The sequence below is a fragment of the Symphodus melops genome (genome assembly GCF_947650265.1).
Source record: "Symphodus melops genome assembly, chromosome: 4".
Classification (NCBI taxonomy): Eukaryota; Metazoa; Chordata; class Actinopteri; order Labriformes; family Labridae; genus Symphodus; species Symphodus melops.
Genome location: NC_136694.1, coordinates 25137662 through 25160387, shown reverse-complemented (window position 1 = coordinate 25160387; position 22726 = coordinate 25137662). Strand labels below are relative to the sequence as shown.

The 22726-nt window shown below is 38.2% G+C and overlaps 1 protein-coding gene across 1 annotated transcript; it reads left to right on the top strand.

The window, feature by feature from the left end:
- The first annotated feature begins 3651 nt into the window (after positions 1 to 3651).
- Positions 3652 to 22698, top strand: ppm1j (protein phosphatase, Mg2+/Mn2+ dependent, 1J). The gene is made up of 10 exons (XM_079340824.1): positions 3652 to 4260; positions 11484 to 11598; positions 13785 to 14114; positions 15301 to 15413; positions 15691 to 15775; positions 16212 to 16330; positions 16676 to 16739; positions 17103 to 17210; positions 17878 to 18029; positions 20000 to 22698. Exons 1-10 carry the CDS (start codon positions 3992 to 3994, stop codon positions 20145 to 20147), a joined length of 1503 nt encoding a protein of 500 aa, XP_079196950.1. The 5' UTR covers positions 3652 to 3991; the 3' UTR covers positions 20148 to 22698.
- The last annotated feature ends 28 nt before the right edge of the window (positions 22699 to 22726 follow it).

The following is a 22726-nucleotide window of genomic DNA, read 5'->3' as shown; positions in this document are numbered from 1 at the left end:
TCATCCAAACAATTAACTCTAAATCCAAAAGAAAAATGTATGGCAAGACTTTTCAGCTTCTTGAAATTCGTTTGTAAAGACGTCTGTATGTAAACATGCTGAGTTAGAATGCATTGCTTGTCCTTCTCAAAAATTGATAAATGACAAATTCTGACTATTGCAATCCTTTTAATGGGATAACAATGAAATCTGCTGTTACTTTGGCATTGTATTAACTACTCTGACCCATGTTTTAATGTTCTTTTTAAGGAGGATAATTATGGTTCTTCAGAGAGACTTTGCAAACAGATATTTCTTTCTTCCATTTTTGTTTTCAATGCCACAATAAACAGATTAAATGAAATACACAAAATGCTTCCATTATTTTCAGTGTTTTATCAACTGTTGCAATCCCACTACCATTCAAAATGTATGCCTACTTAGGACATTTTATTGTACAACTGGGCATAATATCTAAATTGTGGAAAATAAACAAATATAAAATGGCTTAACATTTGTATAAATATTTAAAAAGTAACTTTTTTTTATGTTTGAATTTTTTTCCCTTTAAACCAGTAGCCAGAAAGAGAGAAAGAGGCAGGCGGGTTTGTGTGAGATTGCACGAAAAAATGAGTGAGGGAAAAGAGAGAAAGGATTAAACACACCAAGAAAAACATTCTTAAAGCAATGATATCAATATTCCACATCACCATCATTATTGCTAACCTTATTATTGCTGATGGTTTTGTGATATGATATCAGTGGAGATCGGGTTGTGCCGCAAAAACTCCCTAACAAAACAGCCCAGGTGTTGTTATTGACACTGATTAAAAGGTGTGCCCCTAAAGTTTTTTTTTTTTTTTTGTGGTCTTGTTTTCTCTTTTGATGAGTGGCATATCATATGACTTGATGACTTCTAAGCCGAGATCATCTGCTCTGGAACAAGTGTCTGCCCCCTTAACGCACACATAGTCACAGAAGAGAAAGATAGAGGAATCAGAGAAACAAATTCTCCCATCACTTCCCTGCTTCCTCCCATTCAGTGCAGTCTCCCTCTGCTCTCTGTGACTGAGGAATGGTGGGTCATTCATCAACAGAGAGATTACATCTTCATCCTGTGCTACTGGATGCTCAGGGTAATTTATCTCTGCAAAGAGACTTTTTTTAATGCATACTTTGAGACTAAGGTAACCAATTGATTTCTGTTTAACACTTCCCAGTATATTCTATAGCAGACAGTTGGCAACAAAAAAACCATATAACAAAGAAATTATGTAAATCTTCAGAAAACAACAGAATCATTAGTTGTTAGATGTCTAGAATTCATAGAAGTAAACATTGCTGTTACAACATGTAAAACAGACAAACTAGCATCTGTTTAAAAGATCAACAAAGATAATGATGGCTTTGAGATTGTCTTTCAGCTGCATTGTTTTCGTCTTAAACAATTTATCATTTATGGTACCTTAGCTCCATCTGCTGGAGAGCCTGCAGAGGTGCAAACACTCCAGGATTTCTTCTGTGCAGTGCAACTCATTTTACCAACAGTTGAAAGCACTAAATGTACTTTTGAAAAAAAAAAAGACATCATGTGCTCATAAACAAGTAAGAGTCCTGTCTCTCTCCCTGTTCCATCTCTGATGGGTCAGAGCCACCTGTATCTTCTCAGAAAACAGACGTTTAAATGTCTGCAGATTCATGATACAGATGATAGATCATGGTTTTGTTCACGGGAGTGGAGCTTTTGTGTCTGCAGAGAAACGCCTCACAGGAGAATGGTGAGGAAACCGCTCAGTATCATGGACAGTACCTCCCTCCTTTAGAGCACTATTAGCTGTAGACTGAGGTCAAGCATCAAGCTGTATAACTGCTTGAATTTCTGCAGCAGGAAAAATGGAGCTAACATTTATAACATATGCAGTGGTGCTTTGCATCACGGGCCATACACAGTAGTTCTTTTGTTTTTTAAATCAATACTTTCAGAGACAATAAAGCCAGTGTAAACACCTCACAAATGGAGCGATGCAGAGTGCTGATGGCCCAATGGTTAGGTTGCACCTCATACAGAGGCTACAGTCCTCCAAGCGGGCGAGATAAAGTCCTACCTGCAGTTCTTTTCCTGCATGTATAAACTGGAAATGCAGTTGTAAAGATTAATTTAACTTCCATAAAATTAAAATGCATTCCAGGGAAATAATAAGTTCTACGTACTTGGTTATGTCATACCACAAAGACAATAGATGAAGCACACACACACGAGCTGTGTGAGTGATCAGATTACTAAATAAATGAATGACAACTGAGCATCAATGTTTACAGACTCTGCAGGAGGAGATAAACTATGTTGTGTGCTAACTTTCTAAATACAGTTATTGTATTTCTACTCGACAGTGGGATAAGGATGTAAAGGTACAGTTTGCATCTTGAGTATAAAAGCAGTGTTGGCAGGAACAATCAGTAAAGGTTGAATGGATATTTGGTGTCGGCAGTCAGCTGAATGATGGACTGTGACTGCAGATAAAAGTGATTATGTAACACTTTTTATTGGCTGCTTTTCGCGAACCTTTTGTGCTGCTCCTCTTTCCAAAACGAGACCAAAACAAGGACTTTTGACTCACACCAAACTCAAGCTGCGTTTTGTTCTGATTTACTCTGTTTTAGAGATGGGGCAATATGGTGAAATAAAAGATCATGAGGCCTTTTAAACCAAAACAGCAGACCACAATGATGGGATGACAGACGGATACACAACTGCACTTTAAGAAGTGATGAGTAAGTATATTTCTCAGACTCTGCTGCTATGACAAAGTGATAAATAACATATTGTGAAATCAGGTGTCAGTAAAGTCCTCCTGAATCCTCCCTAAACCATAAATAATCTTTATACAGAACTGACATCAGCTTGTTTATTCTCCAGGAGATTTCTCAATACCTCCTCATAGAAGTGTTTTTATAAAGAATTTATACATTGAATGGCATTCTTGATTTTTAATTTATTTATCGTTACTAGATTACCTTTTTTTTGGTGAGGGGGCTGCTATGCCGCTACTACAGAGACAGAGGGATTATTTGGATGGATGACTTCATAACTTTTCCTTTTGGCTTCCTATTGGAGTAACAAGAGGAGACCAAGCTGAAGTAGACACTTCAACTTCTTTATACTGTTGTTTAATCAGATTATTTTTTTTAGCACTGACTTGTGCAGGGGTGGCCTGACGTCTGTGAGCACATGCATGCAAAGAAATTTAATTTGCTCTACTCTTTCTATCCCCACTAATGATACGTGAGTCATTCAATATGGTAACATATAAATCTAAAGTCTATACTGCTTCTATGTTTTAAGCGTCATCATCTTTAAAGCATCACATTCTTCCCCTTTTTGTTTCCGTGTAAAAATAGGATTTTATATATATATATATATGCATTTTGTATGTATTTTTACACGGAAGAATGGGGAAGAATGTGATGCTCTATATATATATATATATATATATATATATATATATATATATATATATATATATATATATATATATATATATATATATATACACATATATATACACATATATATACACACACACACATGTAAAATAAATGGGGTTTTTTGCTGACTTTCATACTGCTGACACTCCATCCCCGTGACTGAAGCAGCCTATATAAACGTCTCCTTTAGCTGTCGAGGGTTTTGCGTCATTTGGAGGTTTTTTGAAAGCTTGTGATGTGTTCACGGTCCCTGTGAAGCCCAGCCTTCAGATGAGATCAGTTATCTGCCGGCTCACAGAAGATACGCAGCAACTCCAGCTTCTTGCTGTGTGAATGAGGAAAACACCGTGTCTGCTGTCTGAAAACTGTCACATGGGGCTGAGGAGGAGGACAAAACGCTTCCTGAAATGATCCTCGTCACCAGCCGTGCGTTATTATTATTTCTTTTATTTTTTTACTCTCAAGTAGTAACATCTCATCGCGTTTGATTGCCAACCCGGATCTCTGCGACGAGCGTCTTTAGTGGATGATGATCAGCAAAGTTAAAAACGCCATGTCCACTCTGGTGGGAGGGATGGTGCCACACGGACACCACCACCACCACCACCACAACCATCATTCAGGTGGCGGCCAGACCTGCGGACCGGAGAGCCTGCCGCCGCGCTTCCCCTACGGCCGCCCGGATTTCTTGGACCTCACCCCTGAGCTGCTGCAGTACTCCACCGAGCACGCGTCACGGCCGGTGCTCACGTTAAAGAGGGACAGCAGGCTGCCCTGGAGGACGGGATACGCAGAGTGAGTATATCCAAAGCATTCATTTGCCAGTCCAAAACAAATTTGAGGTTTTATTGATGTTCTATCGGAACTGTTTTGCAGCAGTATCAGCACTGCAGCAGCCAAATGTTGGCCAATACGGCCTTTTGCTTTTGTGCAGACTCTCACAACACTATTCCTCCCCAGAGCTGCTGCATATGATATCTAGAGCAGTGTGTCTGTCTGACTGTGTGCTGTAATTAAACAAAGCACCCATATCATGCCTGTCAGATTTGTGTATTTAAGGATTTTAAAGCCAAAGGATCCTCTTTTGTAAATAAAGTGTTATGCTTTTATTTCCAGGAAGAACAATAGTGAAAGCAGGAAATGTCTGCTATACCTAACAACAGCCTTTTGTGTATGTGTGTTTGTTTGTTTTTTTACATGTATGATGATTTTTGGTATAAAAAATATGCCATTAACCTCTAAAGTTGTCCTCTAAAACTTGTTACTCTTTCTTCTCCAAACAAACAGTCTTAAGCCTGTTTTTAGGTATTGGATCAATCAGCCTTATTTATAAAACACAAACAATGGGGCTGACTAAAGTGCTGGACAAGGCACAAAAGACACAACCCATAAGGACTATCATAGGAAATGATAACCAAGAAGAACAATAAAAAGGAAAATAAAAAGTTGACACAACTAGGGGGCTTCTGGAGGTTTTATATTTTGCTCCTTCATCAAGTAGTGATGACCATTCATATTTCTGTAAGCTTAGGAACAAATCTCCTCATGTCCTTGGTTTTATTGCAGGCTTTTTTTTTCACTCCACAGTGATCCGCCAGCAGGTAGAAGCACAGCAGTGCAGTTTCATTCATACTACTGTACTGACCACAATTTTTGCTGCTCTGGCGATTCCCCGCTGAGGAAAAACACTTTCAGACATTCCACTCTTCCAAAGGGAGAAGGGGGGTTACGAATGACTGAATCGCTCCAGTCCTTTACAGTACATGTGGGCTATACCATCCCTGCATAGGAACAGGAGAATAAAAAGCTGACTCATGCAGAGAGTCTCAAGGGGACAATGGCCAAATCTGTGACGACAGCTGTCTCACAAGACTGAGTGAAGAGAGGTCAAAAGAGGACAATGTGATGTAAAACAGAACACGTCTCGAGTTAGTGTGTGGGAATGCGCAGCCTCATCACTGCTGTCACATTACTTTGATCTATAACTCGCTGAAAGTGTAATCACAGCATTAGCAGAGCTGTTTACAACACAACCTAATCGGCTGATCTGATGCTGCATCATCCTGTCTGTGCAGAGTGAGTAAACATCCAAAAAGTCCACACTCATCAGTGTTAAATGATCACATGGTGTACACAAAACACTAACACAACTCAATCCCAAAACATGCAACTAAAGCCATCAGCGAGTGCGCTTTCCAAAGAGTCAATAGATACGTTTTTCACTTGCAAGTCACCAGTCTCTGTATATGAATGTGTATCTGAAACTGTGAGAATTCTATCCATATATGGTTATGACTACGGCCTCAAGTCATAGTGCAGCTGTGCATTCATCATGTACTTCTTCATTCTTCAAATACTTAGCATACGTATATGTAAGTGTGACTTTTCCGACACATTCAGTATGCCTGAGCATCAAATACATAAATGCATAGTAGCATGTTATTTAAAGTAATAATCTGTAACTTTTCCTCCTTAAAATAGAAGTTTCATAGTTAGTCCCCATAGTGAAATCATTTTATACAGTGAGGATGCCTTTTGGTTCTCTCAGTAAGTGTGCGTACAAGTTTACAGCACTACTATAGTTCACACAAGTCTTCAGGTGCAAAGAAGCCCATTACAGCCCGTCCTCATGCTGCTTGTCTGATACAACAGCTGAGGCCAAGAGACAGAAGGGGAAGTTAACGGATAAAGATGAAAATAGAAGAAGAGAGTGAAGAAGAGAGTGATCGAACAAGAAACCGATTTTTACAGAGAGCAAGAGAGACATTGTAATTTTCCATGAGCAATCTTAGACCCACATCCTCGCTTCAATTGTTGCCACTAAGACTGTAAACAACAGCAATTTATAGCTAACAGCTGGCTCAACTCGACGTCAGTCCAAAAGATATATCTCCATCAGACGATAGCTGATTTCAATATTGTCGTACAGTTCACTTGCCTGTGAAAGAAAACAGTGTTGATTGGCGTGACGTGAATCTGGCTAAATGGAGATCTGCCTGGAGGAGAAAGGGGAAATTTCCGCTCGACCAAATAAAGTTTTAGCTCCAGATGTGTCTTGTTTCAAGATTAAACTGTTGCTTAATCCTGCTGGCAAACAAATGGCACAGGAAAAGTTCTTCAGAGAGACAATGAAAATGATGAATGAATGTCTCTCAACTCTCTATAAGCAGTCTTATTCCACATTATTGCTGTGATTGAATTATACATGCTGTCTTCTTTGATAAATATTTGTCTCATTTCTCGTATGGCTACTGTGTCTGTTAAGAGTACCAAAAGTAGTAAAATAAACTGATGTGTGTGAGCTGACACTTTGGCTCTGCAGCTTCACTTTAGATCAGCGGGGCTGAAATGATCGTATTTACAGGGCTAAATGTATGCAGAAATGCTGTCCAGGAAATGTACCAGATGCAAGACCAACTCTTCCTATCTTTTGTCTGGTTTACTCTTTTCCTGCAGTAATGAGCAGAACCGATGATGGCCAGGTAGTGTGAAGCCAGTTATTTTCCAGTTGGAAGTGTACCTGCTGGCTCAGACTCTCCACTTTGTTATTACTTCATTAGTGTCTGTATCTCATTCTGGCTCTAATGAGGACGGTCATTGTTTGGTTATCCTGGTGTTGTGCTGATTCTGCTATGTTTACTGATCCTGATGTAATTATTTTCTTTTTACAAAATACTAAACTGGTTATTGACCCCGGACACAGAGGGTCTTCTTTCAAAAAGAATAATGAATCTAATATCTGAATGCAATTTTAGCTGAAGGAGGCTCAAGACAATGAACATAATTAAAGCTGTAATGATGCTGCACACCACTCTGTGTCAGCACAAACATGAGTTTGCACTTACATTAAGCTGCTCAAAGTGCTCTTGTTCAATTGATATCTAATACTAATAGTTCAATATGAAGGCAAGCTTTCAGGCCCTGCTGAGATCATAAGAGAGAGAGAGAGAGAGAGAGAGAGAGAGGAAACAACACTCAGAGACAAAAGAGAAAGTGGGTCGTCCTGTGCATAGATTTATTTTGATGTCGATGCTTTCATAGAAAATGTTCTCTTGTTTTCAGGCAAAAACAGGCATAATAACAAACTCATGTCATAGTATGCATATTATCTGTAGAAATGTTCATGTAAACACGGCTGTAGTGTTGTCCTCTGTAGCAGTTCACTTTTTCCGTCTTAAAGCTTGAAACAGCAGACGCACAGTAAGAGGCTCGAGGGTTAACACAGAAGAGCTCTCGGCAGCTGAAGAGTTAGATTTCTCCCTCAGTTGTTAGTGAAGAGTAAACATTAAGCTGCAGATGGTGTGCTCTGGGAAAAAACATTCATCAGGTGAAAATAAACAGGGCTTCAAACTGATGTTAATGATGCTTTGTAACTGCTGGAAGTTTGCTAACATGGCGATTCCCCATCAACTTCAAAAGAGAAGATGTCAGTGGGTGTTTTGACTTTTTGCATCGTCCCCAAAGTGACCCAACAATATGTTTTTGGGTGGGGCCGGATTATGTAATCCACCCCATGCACAGAGGCTAAAGTCCTCATCGCAGCGGTCGTGGGTTTGAATCCGGCCCTTTGCTGCATGTCATCCTCCACTTTCACCTCCCGACTTTTTCTGTCTCTCTTCAGCTGTCTTATCCCATAAAGGTAACAATGGCCCAAAAACAACCTATAAATAATTGTTTTTAAAGGATTCTGTACATGTTGGTTGGTTTATAGAAAGATATTTTACTAATTTATCATGTAAAGAGGATAACAATAAAAGTTGTTGAGGATATGTGTACAGATCCTGAAAGGTGAGACATAGTTTGCTGCATGTGTTAGTCATAATAGTTGCCTTCTTCTGAACAATAGAGTCTTACCGCTTGCACCTGATGTTTTTGTGGTTATTGTGACAGCTCTTTCGAACATGTGGAGCAAGTTCTTCTTCCTTAAAATGAATTCATAGTCTGACTACACCTACTCTGACACGCTTCACTTGTTATGTATGAAGATTTTATAGCAGACCTGCCGTGTTTGTAGCTACTGAACTCCAGAAGAGCAGGCGTAGACTCTGCTCTATATAATCTACAAAAACCCAGCGTGAATCAATCATGAGCACTGTGCAACATCTACAGAGTTACAGTGGAATGACAAAACTTCTTTTAAGAGTCGGAAACTTCGAGCAGAACCAGACTCATGATCTGCCAAAACTGTGCTGAAAGAAAGAGGAGGATTGAAATAATCAGAACAACAAAAACAAACATGAATAAGATAGATTTAAAGTTTCAGTCTCTGTATTAATGGTAATAATGTGTGTACTATTAGCATTAACAGCTACGTTTGATAACAGATTGGTCAGTTTAATATGACATTAACAGCTATCATGATGATGAAACTGATTTATGTTATGTCAAAAGGGATTAAGGAGCAGATTGTATTTGTATTGTACACGTGTTTCACTCATGATAATGGATGTGGTATTGTCTTAAAAATGTGTCATTGAAAAGTATTGAATGTTATTGACAACTATAGTGCAAACCCATCCCAAAGGCAGAATCACATGTCAGAAAATCCGAATAGAAATGATCAACCACTCAAAAGTTAAAGGATTATTTTAGAGGTGTAAAAACTCCCTGTAATGATGCTCCACTGATCTGACTCAAAGGTTTAGACAGCGTTTCCTGAGTTGCAGGGCTGACATGAAATGAGCTGCATTAAAACATTTTAACCACAGTTGAACACAGAATTAGTCATTCTCCTGTGACAACATAAAACCAAACCCAGACATATATTTTGATAAAAATCTATGACGTTGAAAAGGTCCTATTGCTGCATGTTGAGAATATACTGGAAGTCCCAGCTTCCTCTTTTAAACTTTCTTTGCATAAGAAACTTTTAAAGCAGGAGGGTTCAAACAAAGGAACCACATATGGTTTTTAACCAAACATGACCAATACGATTTTCAGTCACAAGTTGTCGAAACATATGACAGACATAGATATGTAAAAGAGTGAAGTCATACTGTTTGAAGCTCCTGTTTTTAGAATCACATCCTCCCACGCAGCAGACATTATGTTCAATTACAGCTCACTGAATGCATGTGATGGCTTTCAAAACACTGAATAATTACAGAATATCTTCTGAGGGAGTGGTGAAACTGGTCATGTGCCAACTGCAGAGATTTATGTGTAACCCAGTCTCCACTTTAAACTCATACTAACTATGTTTCATTTTAGACACTCCACTTTGACTTTTTCGGTTACCAGTTCCTCTTGTAGGCCTCAAAAAGCTAACAGGAAAGATAATTTAGTAACACAAAAAAAGTGCCGAAAAGTTTTGCAGAAAGTTGAAGTGTCAATCCTGTGCCTCACGCTGTCATCAGTTGTGATGCAGGGAGGGCAGCTCAGGACACTAGGATGGACCGCCAAGTCTGCTGCTCTCAGCTGATTACAAAGTGAAAGGGTTTTTTATAATCCAGATTTAAACAGCAGCTCCCTTTTTTGCTTCATATTTGCTGCTCTCTGATACAGCAGCTTAGGGCTGTCCAGTGAGTTTTTTCTGCAATGATTGTGATCAGCTGTGAAGAGTAATAGGTGAATGATTTTTACTCTGATCGTCTGTCATGCTCACTGTATGACACTTTTTTCTTTTTTCTCTCTAATTACCCGTATGCTTTTTTTAAAATCTCTGTAACTCTTTTTTTCCCCCTGTCCTCCCATGACCCCAGAAATAATCGCTCCTCTGCAGAAGTTTTTCGAGGGAATCATAATGACAATACTTCAGTTACTGAAATTGTGCTGCAGTCATTATGCTGTATTATTCAGCTAATGTGGCACTTATCGCTAATTGAAACTGAAAATGTGACATAATATACCAGCATGAGTTCCAATCTGCAGCCTTTCTTTTCAGCCTCATGAGGCAGCTTGAAGAATCATATCAGTGGGTTTTCCTACGTTGAAGCTCATTTGAGACAAACTGGATGAAATTGAAAACATGCAATTTCATTCTGTGCTTTTATCCCTCCACTTCAGTGAGACATGCGTGAGTAATTTTTAATCTGTCAAAATGAATGTCAGGTCTACATTACTGTTTGATTCTGAGGGATAATCATTGTGTCATAATTAGAGCCCGGCCGATAAATCGACCATCTGATAATATCGGCCGATGTTGGCATATACAGTGAAAAATATGTACAAGACAAAAAAGACAGAGTGCAAAGACAGATGATAATAAAATGTGGTATTTTGACACTGTTTATATTAACAGTGTGCATAAATAGATATCAGAGGAGGATAATAATAGCACATCGTTGACATGATAAAGTTATTAACCCTGAAAGGATTTCAAATAATTGTATGTACATTCACAGTGTGTGTGGGATTCAGGGTTTCCAGTATTTTACAGCGGCTCGAGTTTTTTGTTCAATGCTTGATTTCATCTTTTAAAATGCAGCTGTGAACAATCAGCTTGTAGTTTTTTGGACTCAAATGAAATGAGAGGAATCTAAAAATGTTTTACAATGCATCCAAGATTCTATAACTCACAGCCCTGCATGAACAGTACTGTAAAGAGCTAAAAAATAAAAACACTTGTACAGTATGTTCAGACTCACAGTGGGATGTGATCGTTTGAGCATGCTTTTTTTTTTTTATTAATTGGCAGATTTTAAGGTACCTTTGAGAAACTGATGTTTGTTTTACTTTTCCATAGTTAAAGGTTCTGAACACTCTTGACTGCACGGCTGTTGAGAATCCAGCTGCAGCACACACACGCACAAAATGCTGCTGCTCGTGTATTTTCATACACAGTGCATTACTCTCAAGCTATTATCCTCCGCAGGCATCAGCTCATGATAAAAACACTTAATCCATCCTGCGAGTTCCCTTTGGGACATGACTGCATCCTTTTTTTTCCTTCTTACTCTTCCACTCTCTCCATCTCTCTGTCTGCTGTTATGATTTCATGTGGTTAGAGGAGTGAGAGCAAGCACTATAAATCACCTGACTCCATTCTCGCCTTTCTCCCTCTCCTGTCTCTCCATCAGGGTGATCAATGCGGGAAAGAGTATGCTGAACGAGGACCAGGCGTCTTGTGAGAAGCTGTTTGTGAAGAAGCCGAGCGGCAAAAACAGAAACTCCACCATGCTGGAGGACAACGGGGTGAGCGAGGGAGAGGGGGCTGAAAACAGAACATGCTGGAGGCACTGAAAAAGGGGAACATTTGTGCATGAAGGCTGAACAAAAGCCCTGAAAAGCATTCAATCCAGTCTGAGTAATGACCTGAAGAAGAAGCATAACTTGAAGTCATCTGATACCCTGTAGTGTTGTCCTTTTATCAGTTTAAGAATTGATGGATTCGCCTTATTAATAATATTTACTCTCCCATCCTCTTGGAACTTCTAGTTTTTTAACCAGATTTTAATACCATGTACCATGTGTACTCTCATTCAGGTGTTTGATCCGTCTGCCATAAGAAAACAAAGCATCAAAAACAAATCAGACTGAGTAAAAAGAGATTGTCTAAACTTTTTTTCTCATGATATACCTCCATATTCAGCTCAGCAGTAAAGAAAATGTAAAAGCTTGGACTTATAGACAAATTGTTGGGTGGACAATTAAATAGGTAGATACTAAATAATGAATGAATGAATTAATGAATAATGAAATGATACCATCACAGCTACAGTTGTGTAGCTGCTTTTACAGTTACACTCACAATTAAGACATTTCTAAATTAAGTCTAACTCTGAAAATAAAGAGATTTAGACACCTACATATAAAAATACTACAAACAACTTTCTGTGTTAATTTATAACCAACAGTAGACATGTTCAGGTAGTGACGATCTGGTAAGATTAGTGGAGCATTGAGACAGTAGGTAAGGCATGTTTATTTATGAAGCATATTTTATAAACTTATGCAAGATGCAAAGTGTAATAAATAAAGATAAATTAAAAACATTGAATGCACTTAAATTAAAAAGGAATAAGTGACAAAGGTATAGATGAAAAGGTAAATGTCATAGTCCAGTGTTGTATAGTTAAATAGATATTAAAATTATTTGTTAACAGTCACATAGTATGCAAAATACACTTTACCATGTTTAACACTAATGTATGTCACTAGTCCTTCCCCAAACCAAGCAGTATAATATGTGACCTTTAAAATAATTAAATAGAAGACAGCTATAAACTGCAGTCCCTTAGTTTTTATTTCAAATAATTTTAGTACCAGAGATATCAATCAAAACTGCTAGAGTGCTTAAAGGATTAAAATGTATTTGGTGGCTACAAACACACATCCAAATGCATGTTTCTGCAGCATGAGTCACTCCACAAATAATCGGGAACTGAGAGGTGAGACTTTGTTCAAACATATTTGGAACATGTATCGTAGATTTTCAGTGGAAGATGAAGTGGAATCCATGTTTTCTATGAGTTTATTTCACAGTGATTAATTTTCTTCCCATATACAATAAAAAGGAACACACTCAAACACTACAGGTTTGGCTTGTTGGACAGCTGTTTCATAACAACTGTGTGGACAGCTGTTTCATAAGAACTATGTCTGAGTCCACAGAACACAGGAAAAAAATGCATCTCTGTAATTGTAGTTCTGAAATCTATATGAGAAGAGAACACATTCATCTTTCACATCAATATGTTTGTATTTTAGGTTTACGATGCCCGCACAAACACACTTCCTCCATATGGTGTAAACGAATGACATCATTCTGTGTTTTAGCCCTCCCCCTCGTGTGTCTGGCATCAGAGGGTAAAGCCTGTTCATCTGTTAGTTAGTCGGTCAGGCCAACTCTGCTCGTAAACATAACTGTGAAAATAACAACATCATGCGTTGCATCATGGGAGATGACGAGAAGCCAAACATGATTTTTTCAAATGTTGTAATCACTTTCACGTATTAACTGAAGTCAGGGAAGATATATACCAAACACTTTTTATTCCCCTTACTCACTTGAATCTCAAGTTTGCACATTTTTGTTTAAGACTTGAACTTTTTCACATACATTTTTAAAGGTGAAGCTTACAGTGTTTTTTAAAACATATTTTTGTTAAATTTGTCATCTCGATTTAAAGCAAATTTTAGCTCAGTAAGTCCCAAAATAAAATGGATTTAAAAAACATATTGCTACATAAGCATTAAAAATGATGACAGCTGCAGCCAAAGAGCTTGTGAACCAAAACAAATCTGTGCTGTCTGCTTGGGGTTGTAATCCCATCTGCAGTTTTAAAACTGGAACCATAAAACATTTTGATTATCTTTTAAACTACTACTACCATTTGACTGCATTTATCTGACTGAGTTTTTATTTAAATTCTTTTTAGGATGGGACAGGAATCCCTCTCCATTTCTGGGGAGTGTATGATGGACACGCAGGCTCCGGAGCCGCCATCATGGCCTCTAAGCTTCTTCACCGCCTCATCAGAGACCGTCTAGGGGAAATCTGCCACCTGCTGGAGAACACCAACGCTGCACCTCCAATCTGTCTGGCCAAAAATGGCAGCCCATACCAGGCAGACACGAAGAAGGGGGCCACACAGGAACCAGATGACCCGGATGCTATCAGTGACTCCACAGTACGCTTTCACATGGAGAAGGTGGTGAGATTGGAGAGCCTGGTGATGGGAGTCATAGAGACGGCCTTCTCACAGATGGTGAGCAGATTACAGTCACTGTGATAGCTGAAGAACTTCAAATCTCTTAAAACCGACAAATACTGTCTTCATTGTTCCTTTCTGACTTTATAAGACAGATCTTGTTTTGGGTAAACCCTTTTGCTATTCTTGTACTATGGCTCAAGGGATGGAAATGCTGTTGTTCAATCACTTAATTCAGATTGTAATTTCTCAATATTTCTTGCTCATAAAAAGTGGTTTTGAATGTCATGCTACCTAAAGGATGAATTTTAATGGCTGTGTTGATTACAAGATTTTGCCAGAAAGAATTTCTATACTTGTAAATAATACTGATACTGTGATAATAATATCACTAAAATTGAGTTTGTTTAGCGCTTTTTCTAGTCTTCTGACTTCTCAAAGCAAATTCCAGTCATTCACATTCATACACTACTGACAGAGTGACAGGAGCAATTTAGGGTTAAGAGTCTTGCCCAAGGACACATCAACATGTGGCTTCAGGAGGTAGCCCTGATCGTTTAGATACGATCAATTCTAGCGCTACAGTCCTTGACATTTATTCCACATGATGGACCCTTTGATTCATTTCTGCCCCGCTCTCTCCTCCCCACATTTGACTCTCTTCCGCTGTGCCATCAATAGAGGCAACAAAGGCCTTTGTCCAATCAACTTTCCAAATGTAATTAGTTAAAACTAATGATATTCCCATTAGCCTCGACTTAACTCTGTATGGTGCTTATTAAGTTAACATGCTTACACTACACTGCTACGCTAATATGTTAACATTAAACTTGATGCAACGCATCATAACATTGTCATTGTAAGCATGGTAGAATGCAAATATGACCATATAGCCGTCCAAATGCAGCTAAACAGCCCTGCTAGCTTAGCTTAAAACTTGATGTTTATGGATAAATATTTTAGAAGCTTGGATTCAAACAGGCTAAATCCAACAAGCCTCCTGCATTAATTACCATTTAAAGTGTTGCCCTTCTCTGATGTAACCTCTCTCTGATAATAACACGCAGTCTTGGTTAATCTACTCTTCAAAGCGTCGTCGAGTGCGGCTATTTTGTTTTTGAATACAAATATGTATGAGGGATATAAAGAGCTATTCTGTGTGATGAGGGGCAAAGTGGGCTTTTAGACCTCAGAGCTTCTGTGGCCTTTTGTTGCACTCAGACTTTCTCTCTCTTTATTTCAGGATGACCTCATTGAAAAAGAAAAATTGTCATATGCCATTTCTGGTGGATGTTGTGCCTTAGCCGCCATTAGCATGATGGGGAAGCTCTACGTGGCAAATGCTGGAGACAGCAGGTAAAAACAGCATTGCACTACAGACAGGATTAATGACATGTCTGAGTAATTCATCTCTCCAGTGTATAATGTGTGAAGCTTAATACTCGTGGGAAATCTTCTCAGACATATTAGCCTATTGTGCTCCCTGTGGTTCACTCTGCATACTGCAGTGCCATTTAGCCTTCAAAAATCAATGTAGCAACCTTAAAATATGAGATGTTTGTGTAAAATAAGAATAAAATATCCTTGTTCTGTCTTAATGAATCATAACTTCACTCTATTTTTCTCTCTGCAGGGCAATAATCATAAGAAATAATGAAGTTATTCCAATGACGAATGAATTCACACCTGAGTCAGAGAGGCAGCGGCTACAGTACCTGGTAAGTGTTCAAGGGATTTTATGATCTCATGAGTGCACAACAAGCTGTAAAAGTATAAATATAACTTAAGAAGTGAAGAAAAGTTGGCATACAAAATAAATGTATGAGTGTTCGATAATAAGTGGGCAACCTGATGAAGAGGGAGGAAAAATCTGCTATCATTCTTAAATAAACTGGTGTGAACCTGCTGCCTGTTTTATTTGCAGGTTGTGGATGTGAGTCACAGAGTGGGTGAATGAAGTTTGCTGCTAAACAGAGAACTGTTGTGTGCCTACAGTACACAGTATATTTACTGTACTGCATGTTACACTTACAATCCTACAGTTTGTCTTATTTTGGAGGAACTTCTGCATCCTCAGAGATACGTAGGCTGTGGTAAATCTTTTTCTTTCTGTCTTTTGAGGTGACCTCTCCCGCTTTTCTGTGTTCCTTTCAGGGCTTCCTGAGGCCAGAGCTCCTGGGTAATGAGTTCACTCACATTGAGTTTCCTCGTAGGATCCAGCACAGCGAGTTGGGCAAAAAGATGCTCTACAGAGACCACACCATGACAGGCTGGTAAAGCTGGAGATCCTCTTTGATCACTTTTCTGGCAGTTTATCATTTTGCATGAACACATAATTCACACATGTACAAAATCCCCTTAAAATTTTTATTTCTTTTTATTTTATTGTATATAATTTATTAATCCCTGAGGGGAAATTCTGATTTTTTCACTCTGTCTTCAGTTCCCTCGCCGAACTGTTCAGAGCAATTTTCCAGGTTAAGTTAAACGAGACAAGAAAACTGAACCAAAACAAACAAAGCAGCCGATTGCAGAAGTAATTGATTTTTAAATGTTATTGTTCTTGAATTTATGGCTGTGGTTGAATAACAGACCCGACCTCTGTTGTTTTGTTGTAGGGCTTATAAAACAATTGTCGAAGATGACCTTAAATTCCCGCTCATCTACGGTGAGGGTAAGAAGGTAAGAAACAAACGATGTAGTGAGCGTCATGCTGGATTTTGAACTAAACCTAAATGTAGTACTTCAATGATTCTCCACATTAAATACATTACTCTTAAGTAAAGCTTTCTAAAACACACACACATTTGAGACTGTGTGTGGAATTCAAATCTTTTAATCTACAGAACTAAAATTGTGCGGTGTTTGCCAGGCAGAAATGAGGATGTTCAACTTTTTCATTAGTCTGAGATAACAGTCTTTATTTAATAATCCTTCCTGAGTGGATTTTCCTGGAACAGACTCAGCAATAATCTACATTTTGTTTATTGGTTTGTGTTTGTCCGTACTGTATGTTTATGTATGAATGCGTGTCTATATATTCAGGCACGTGTCATGGCGACCATCGGAGTTACCCGGGGGCTTGGAGATCATGACCTGAAGGTTTACAACTCCAACATTTACATCAAGCCGTTCCTCTCCTGCGTGCCTGAGGTGAGTGTGGAGGGAGAAGTAGCAGCACTTTGTGAGGACTCTTCTCAGTCTTTAAGACACGTTTGAACAGCTTTTGGATACCAGGCCTCACTCCCTGAAAGAATCAGGGAGTATTTGTACTTTGAATACTTTCTATAGGGTTAGGTCTATTGAATACATTTTGATACAACTCATCCTGTAATCAGCCCTAAAATACATGATGGAACACAACAAATAATTTATTCACTGAATGCCAGGGATTAGACGTAACAATACAAGATGTCAGTATTATATTGAAGAGCTTCACAACTGAATGCTGCTAACATCTTCTCATAGAAGCACTTCCTGTTTTTGATTTATGGAGTTAAAAATATCCTTTGTCTCATTGGTGAGACTTTTTTTTTCATTTCCTGTTCCAGAACTTTTCACTTCAGCTTTTAATGACTAATGTCAGTCATATGTTGCTAATCTTACTACAATACACTGATGAAGTCACTCTTACTAAGGTACTTGAAAATAAAATGTAACATGAGCATCTTTACTGCTGTCAATGAAAGTCAAGTCCCCTGCATGACGGCTTATACATGTTAATCTTCAAGCACAAAATGTTCTGTGTGCATTTTTGTTTCAGTCAATTATTACAGCAGGATCATTGAAACCTGATGAATGATTTGTTTTTCTATGACAGGTGAAGGTTTATAACCTGGATGAAAACAAACACGGCCCAGATGACGTCTTGGTCATGGGCACAGATGGATTGTGGGATGTGACGACTGACAGGGATGCAGCAGACGCTGTATCAGCCTACTTGTCAGGCTGTGACCCTGCTGATCCCATGAGGTATGAAGTGTGTCTAAGGATGATGAACATCAGGATTGTGTTCCTGCTGTATGTTCTGTCATGTGCTTTGTGAGCATGTTCAGAAAAACTGAAAGTCAGCTGCAGAGCCAAAGTGTTGTGTAGTTTCCGGTTTGTCCACTTGGTGGTGACAATAGTTTAAACCAGTAAACCCTGTTCATCGTTTTTTACTGAATATATAGTGTCTGTTTAGAGCATCACGTGTAGGCTAGAATATGGATGGTAAGGAATTGAAAATGCCAATATTTAGGAGAATTGAATGATCTCTAGCAATAAATGAATCCATTTTTTAAAGTTTTTGTCGGGAGTTACATTTGATCATTTAGAACTGCTTATAGTTTAGTTATTGAGTTAACTTTGCCTGGTTTGCACAGTTGAGTCAAATCATTTACTTTGAAATTGTAAAAAAAAAAAAAAATCAACAACTCATCAGGTTCATCAACTAGCTACAGGTTGTTGTGCCCCTTCCGATCAGGGCTTACAACTGTCTACTATGCATCATAAAACTAATAATAGCTTTTTAATAACCGCATCCCACATTGTGTTATCTAAAATAAATTGTTTAAAAATAATGGTCATGTAATAATGAGCAATAATGCAGAATTAATTACCTGTTTTTTATAATAGGAGCATCACTGAATGCCTGGGATGAGTGCTATAAAGTACATGCTGTAAACTCTCCAGAGGCAAGATGGATATTTGTTTTTTATATCAGATGGCTCATTGTCTAAACATTTCTGTAAAGGAGAGAGGTGTGCAGCATACAGTGTATTTCTATGAATGTACCTGTACCTACAGTCACATTTGAAGCCCAAACCCTGACTGAAAGGATTTAAAATGATATCAAACACAAACATGTTCTTCATTTCACTTTGGACGAATTATTTTAGGACATGACCACCTAAGATTTCCTACATAATTATAAGTACACAGTCGTATTTACATTAAGTGGCTGGTGTCACATGCAGTCTGTGGTTAATCTTAATGACTCTACTCTACTCTAATTATTGTTTTAATCTGCAGTAATTCCCACAGTTGTAATTTTAAGCTCCTTAGAGGAGTTTTTTGCTGGTTATGAAACAGACTGAAATAAATATTAATGCTTATATATGAACTCCAAAAAGCCACATGTAGCTGAATCTGAACAGAAATGATATGCTGAATCAGTGACTAATATGCCATTTTAATAAGATAAGATAATCCTTTATTCATCACGCAAATGGAAACATGTACAGTGTTACAGCAGCAAAGCAGAATAGCGGAAGAAAATATAGCTGAAGTAAATATAGTGAAACGAGAACAAAATTTTTCCACTACTATGTATTGAAACATTGAGACATACAGCCAACATGTTAATTCAAGGAGGAATGGTGTCAAATTGTGATGAGTAGTTGGTTAAACTAGATAATAAACCTCAGCCCTACATGCTGCCGAAACCTCCCTGAGGTCTGCTAATGTGTGTTAGGCCAACTAAAGATAAGCTGTAAAGATTTTCACAGCACAATAGCTGGAATAAGCGTGAAAAATAAGGATTATATTATTGCTCAATATTTTGAACAGGCTAAGCTTGGCCTCTGCTTGACCTCTGCTTACGATAGTGAAACAGTCGTCTTTCTGCTCTGAGGAGGGTGAGAATAGGCTATTACTCTTAACCAGCGATTAGTTATGATTATGAAAAGTTGTTTAACAGTCGAGATCCATTCAAAGAACGTAACCTGAACCCAAACTTCTTTTTTGAACTTCATCTGTGGTTATGAGTATTCATTATAGCATGGTAAAATGAATTTTTAAAACATAAAACATTCCCTTTGTTATGCTATGAAAAAAGAAGTTCAAACTTAAAAACTACCTTTTTACATTTTAGTCTATGCATACTACAAAATACAAATAGAAATGTTTTTTGTGGGTTATTGTGCTTGTCGTATTCACAGTGGCTACTTTGTGTCACTCAGGTACACACTGGCAGCCCAGGACCTGCTGATGAGGTCTCGAGGAGTGCTTAAGGAGCGCGGCTGGCGTCTACCCAATGAAAGACTGGGTTCAGGCGATGACATCACTGTATTTATCATCCCTTTGGCTGGGTATGATTCAGAGACATGACGAGGTCCCGACACGGCTGACTCTTAAGGGTCCTTCACATGGTCCCTTCAAGCTCCCCTAAAGCCTAAACCGAGGAAGCAGCAGGAGAAGAAAAACACCTTTATCAACAAAAAGACTGAAGTCTGAGCAGCTACTTTCATCAACCCAAAAGACTGAACAAGTCAACCTCGTCATGTAAAAAAGATTTTCAGTGACATTATAAGAGGAGTCACATTCTCTTTCTCAAACCTGCTGTTACTTTGACGGTTGCCTGTGAGAATGACACCTTTCAAGTATTTACGTTCCCTGTTCATGTTCAATGCCAGACAGCTTCTCGCTCCTTCAAAAGGATTGTTCATTTTCATGCAATGTCCTAAAATGAGGCTCCTTTTTCTAAGAAAACTTAAAAAAAAATCTAAATAATGTATATGAAAGGGGATTCTAGAGGAGAATGAGGAATCCAAAGAGAGGCTGTTATGGCATAGGGAAGGAAATCTTAAAAACAAATACACACAACAACCGTAAAAACAGAAAAAACAACAAACGATACATGTCTGTACATTAACAAAGCATGCAAGATGTAAAAATAGAGGAATGGACCTTTTTATGTTTTTTGTTTTTCCTGTAGATCTTTGCCTAATTTTGCCTGCTTGTGCTGTGATTGGTTCAAATGCAAATACCCCCAAAACAGGACTTCATTTTGTACAGTTTATAACAAACTTTACACTAAAAGTACAATTTTCACCAAGCAGAAACCCCTGGTGGTCAGAGATATTGAAATGCCCGTTTTACAGCAGACAAATATTTTTACAGACTTGTATAAAAAGTAAATTTGGTCTCTGAAGATTATTTATTTATTGATAAAAACTGTGCAGGGCATGCATTTCTTTGTGACTCGTCTGTTTGATTTTATAAAGGATCAAATATACGCATACATTTGCATAATTGGGGGCATAGCTAAATTAAGTTGTAGCTGTTAGCCAAGAGACTAAACACTTGCCTCGTCTCCAACTCTTTGCCTTGAACTAAGTAGAGCAAATAGCACTTCCAATATGGCTACCTTAATTGTTGGGCTTCATAACACCCTTTAGAATTCAGTGAAGAATGTCACAGGGACCATGAAGTGGCTAAATCTAAAAAGTATGTGGATGACATTGTGTAATGGCTTAAGTTGATGTAGGATAAGGCTCAAACACTACTTGATTAGTTGAAGAAAAACATGATCTGTGGATAAGCACAGATGTGGATTAATAGGCAGCACCCAAACAGCGAGCACTTTTAGTCCTGTTTCAAATAACTTCTGTGTTCTGTGGTGAGAGAACAACAATTTAAGGCAACAAAAACTCACCGATCACAGCACAAGGGGGCAGGATTTGACCCAGCTCTTTTTGGGAATATCTCTCACCCTAAACCAAAACAGAATCTTGGAAGTCATTTTTGCTGTTCTATCTTTCTTTAGTTTTATGTGAATGAAGACACTGTTGCACATGCTTCTTTGTAGCCTGTTGATTTGAGCTATCTGTCTATTGAATGTACTTTTTTTATTTTTACTTTAGATTTTATTTCTGTCATTATTAAAAAGAGAAAAGATGGTTTGAGCACAGTCCCAAATGTGCCAATACAGGTTGACTAACCAACGCCTGCCACCGTGTATTTCTTCTTTGTCGCGCTGAAAGACAAAGACAAACAAGGCCAAACAAGGTTAAAGTTTGTTTTATGCTTTTGCAATGTCGGGGAATTGCAAAAGCACATAACATAACATTTCTTAAGAAGTAGCACTTTACAAATGAACATTGATTGATATTCATTGACTGATTGATTGATTGCTCGAGAGAACAACAAGGAAATTATTTGCTATGAAAAAGTTGTATGTTTCTTTGAATGCATGTCCGCTCATGGCTTCATTGTGTTTTAGCCAACAAGCAAAACAACTTCTGGTTTAGTGACGTTTTGCACACTTGCATTTCTTTAACAGTGACAAATCACATACTAAAATGTTGTATCCCCTCTTGCTGCTGTAGCATCTTCATGAATCTGGACAATGTTTTCCACATGGTCCGCTGTAGTTCGTTGGTCTGCTGTATGTTTGAAAGAGCTCTTACAACTCTAGTCAGTAAAGATATGGAAGAAGATCATTTTTTAAACTGTACTGATTGCTTTGTTTCTTGATTGAACCCTGAGAGGAGAAAGTAAAGTGATCTCACTAAAGGAACGGTGTAGTAAGATGTGATACATTTCACACTTATGCCTTATTGAGAGCTGAAAGGGACTCAAGACTTTCTTTCTCTAGTTGCACTAAATTGAATCCTTTTACAAAAGGTAAGGAACATTTTTATCTGCCCTACAATGTACTGAATACCTCTTTTGTACCATTGTTTTGCCATCTCTCGTGTTGTTGTTTAGATTATCCATATTTTTTTACAGACCGCTTTGGTTGTTAAAAAAAGTTTAATTTTTTATGTTTTTATCCATTGCTGTCAGAGATGATGATGTCCTAGAATGAGACTTCAAAATGTGAGTTCAAAGTAGAATGTGATCCAGCTTAGAAATAAATTTCATTTTTTTCCCCCAAGTCTGCTGTGCTGTTTTTTTTTTAAAAC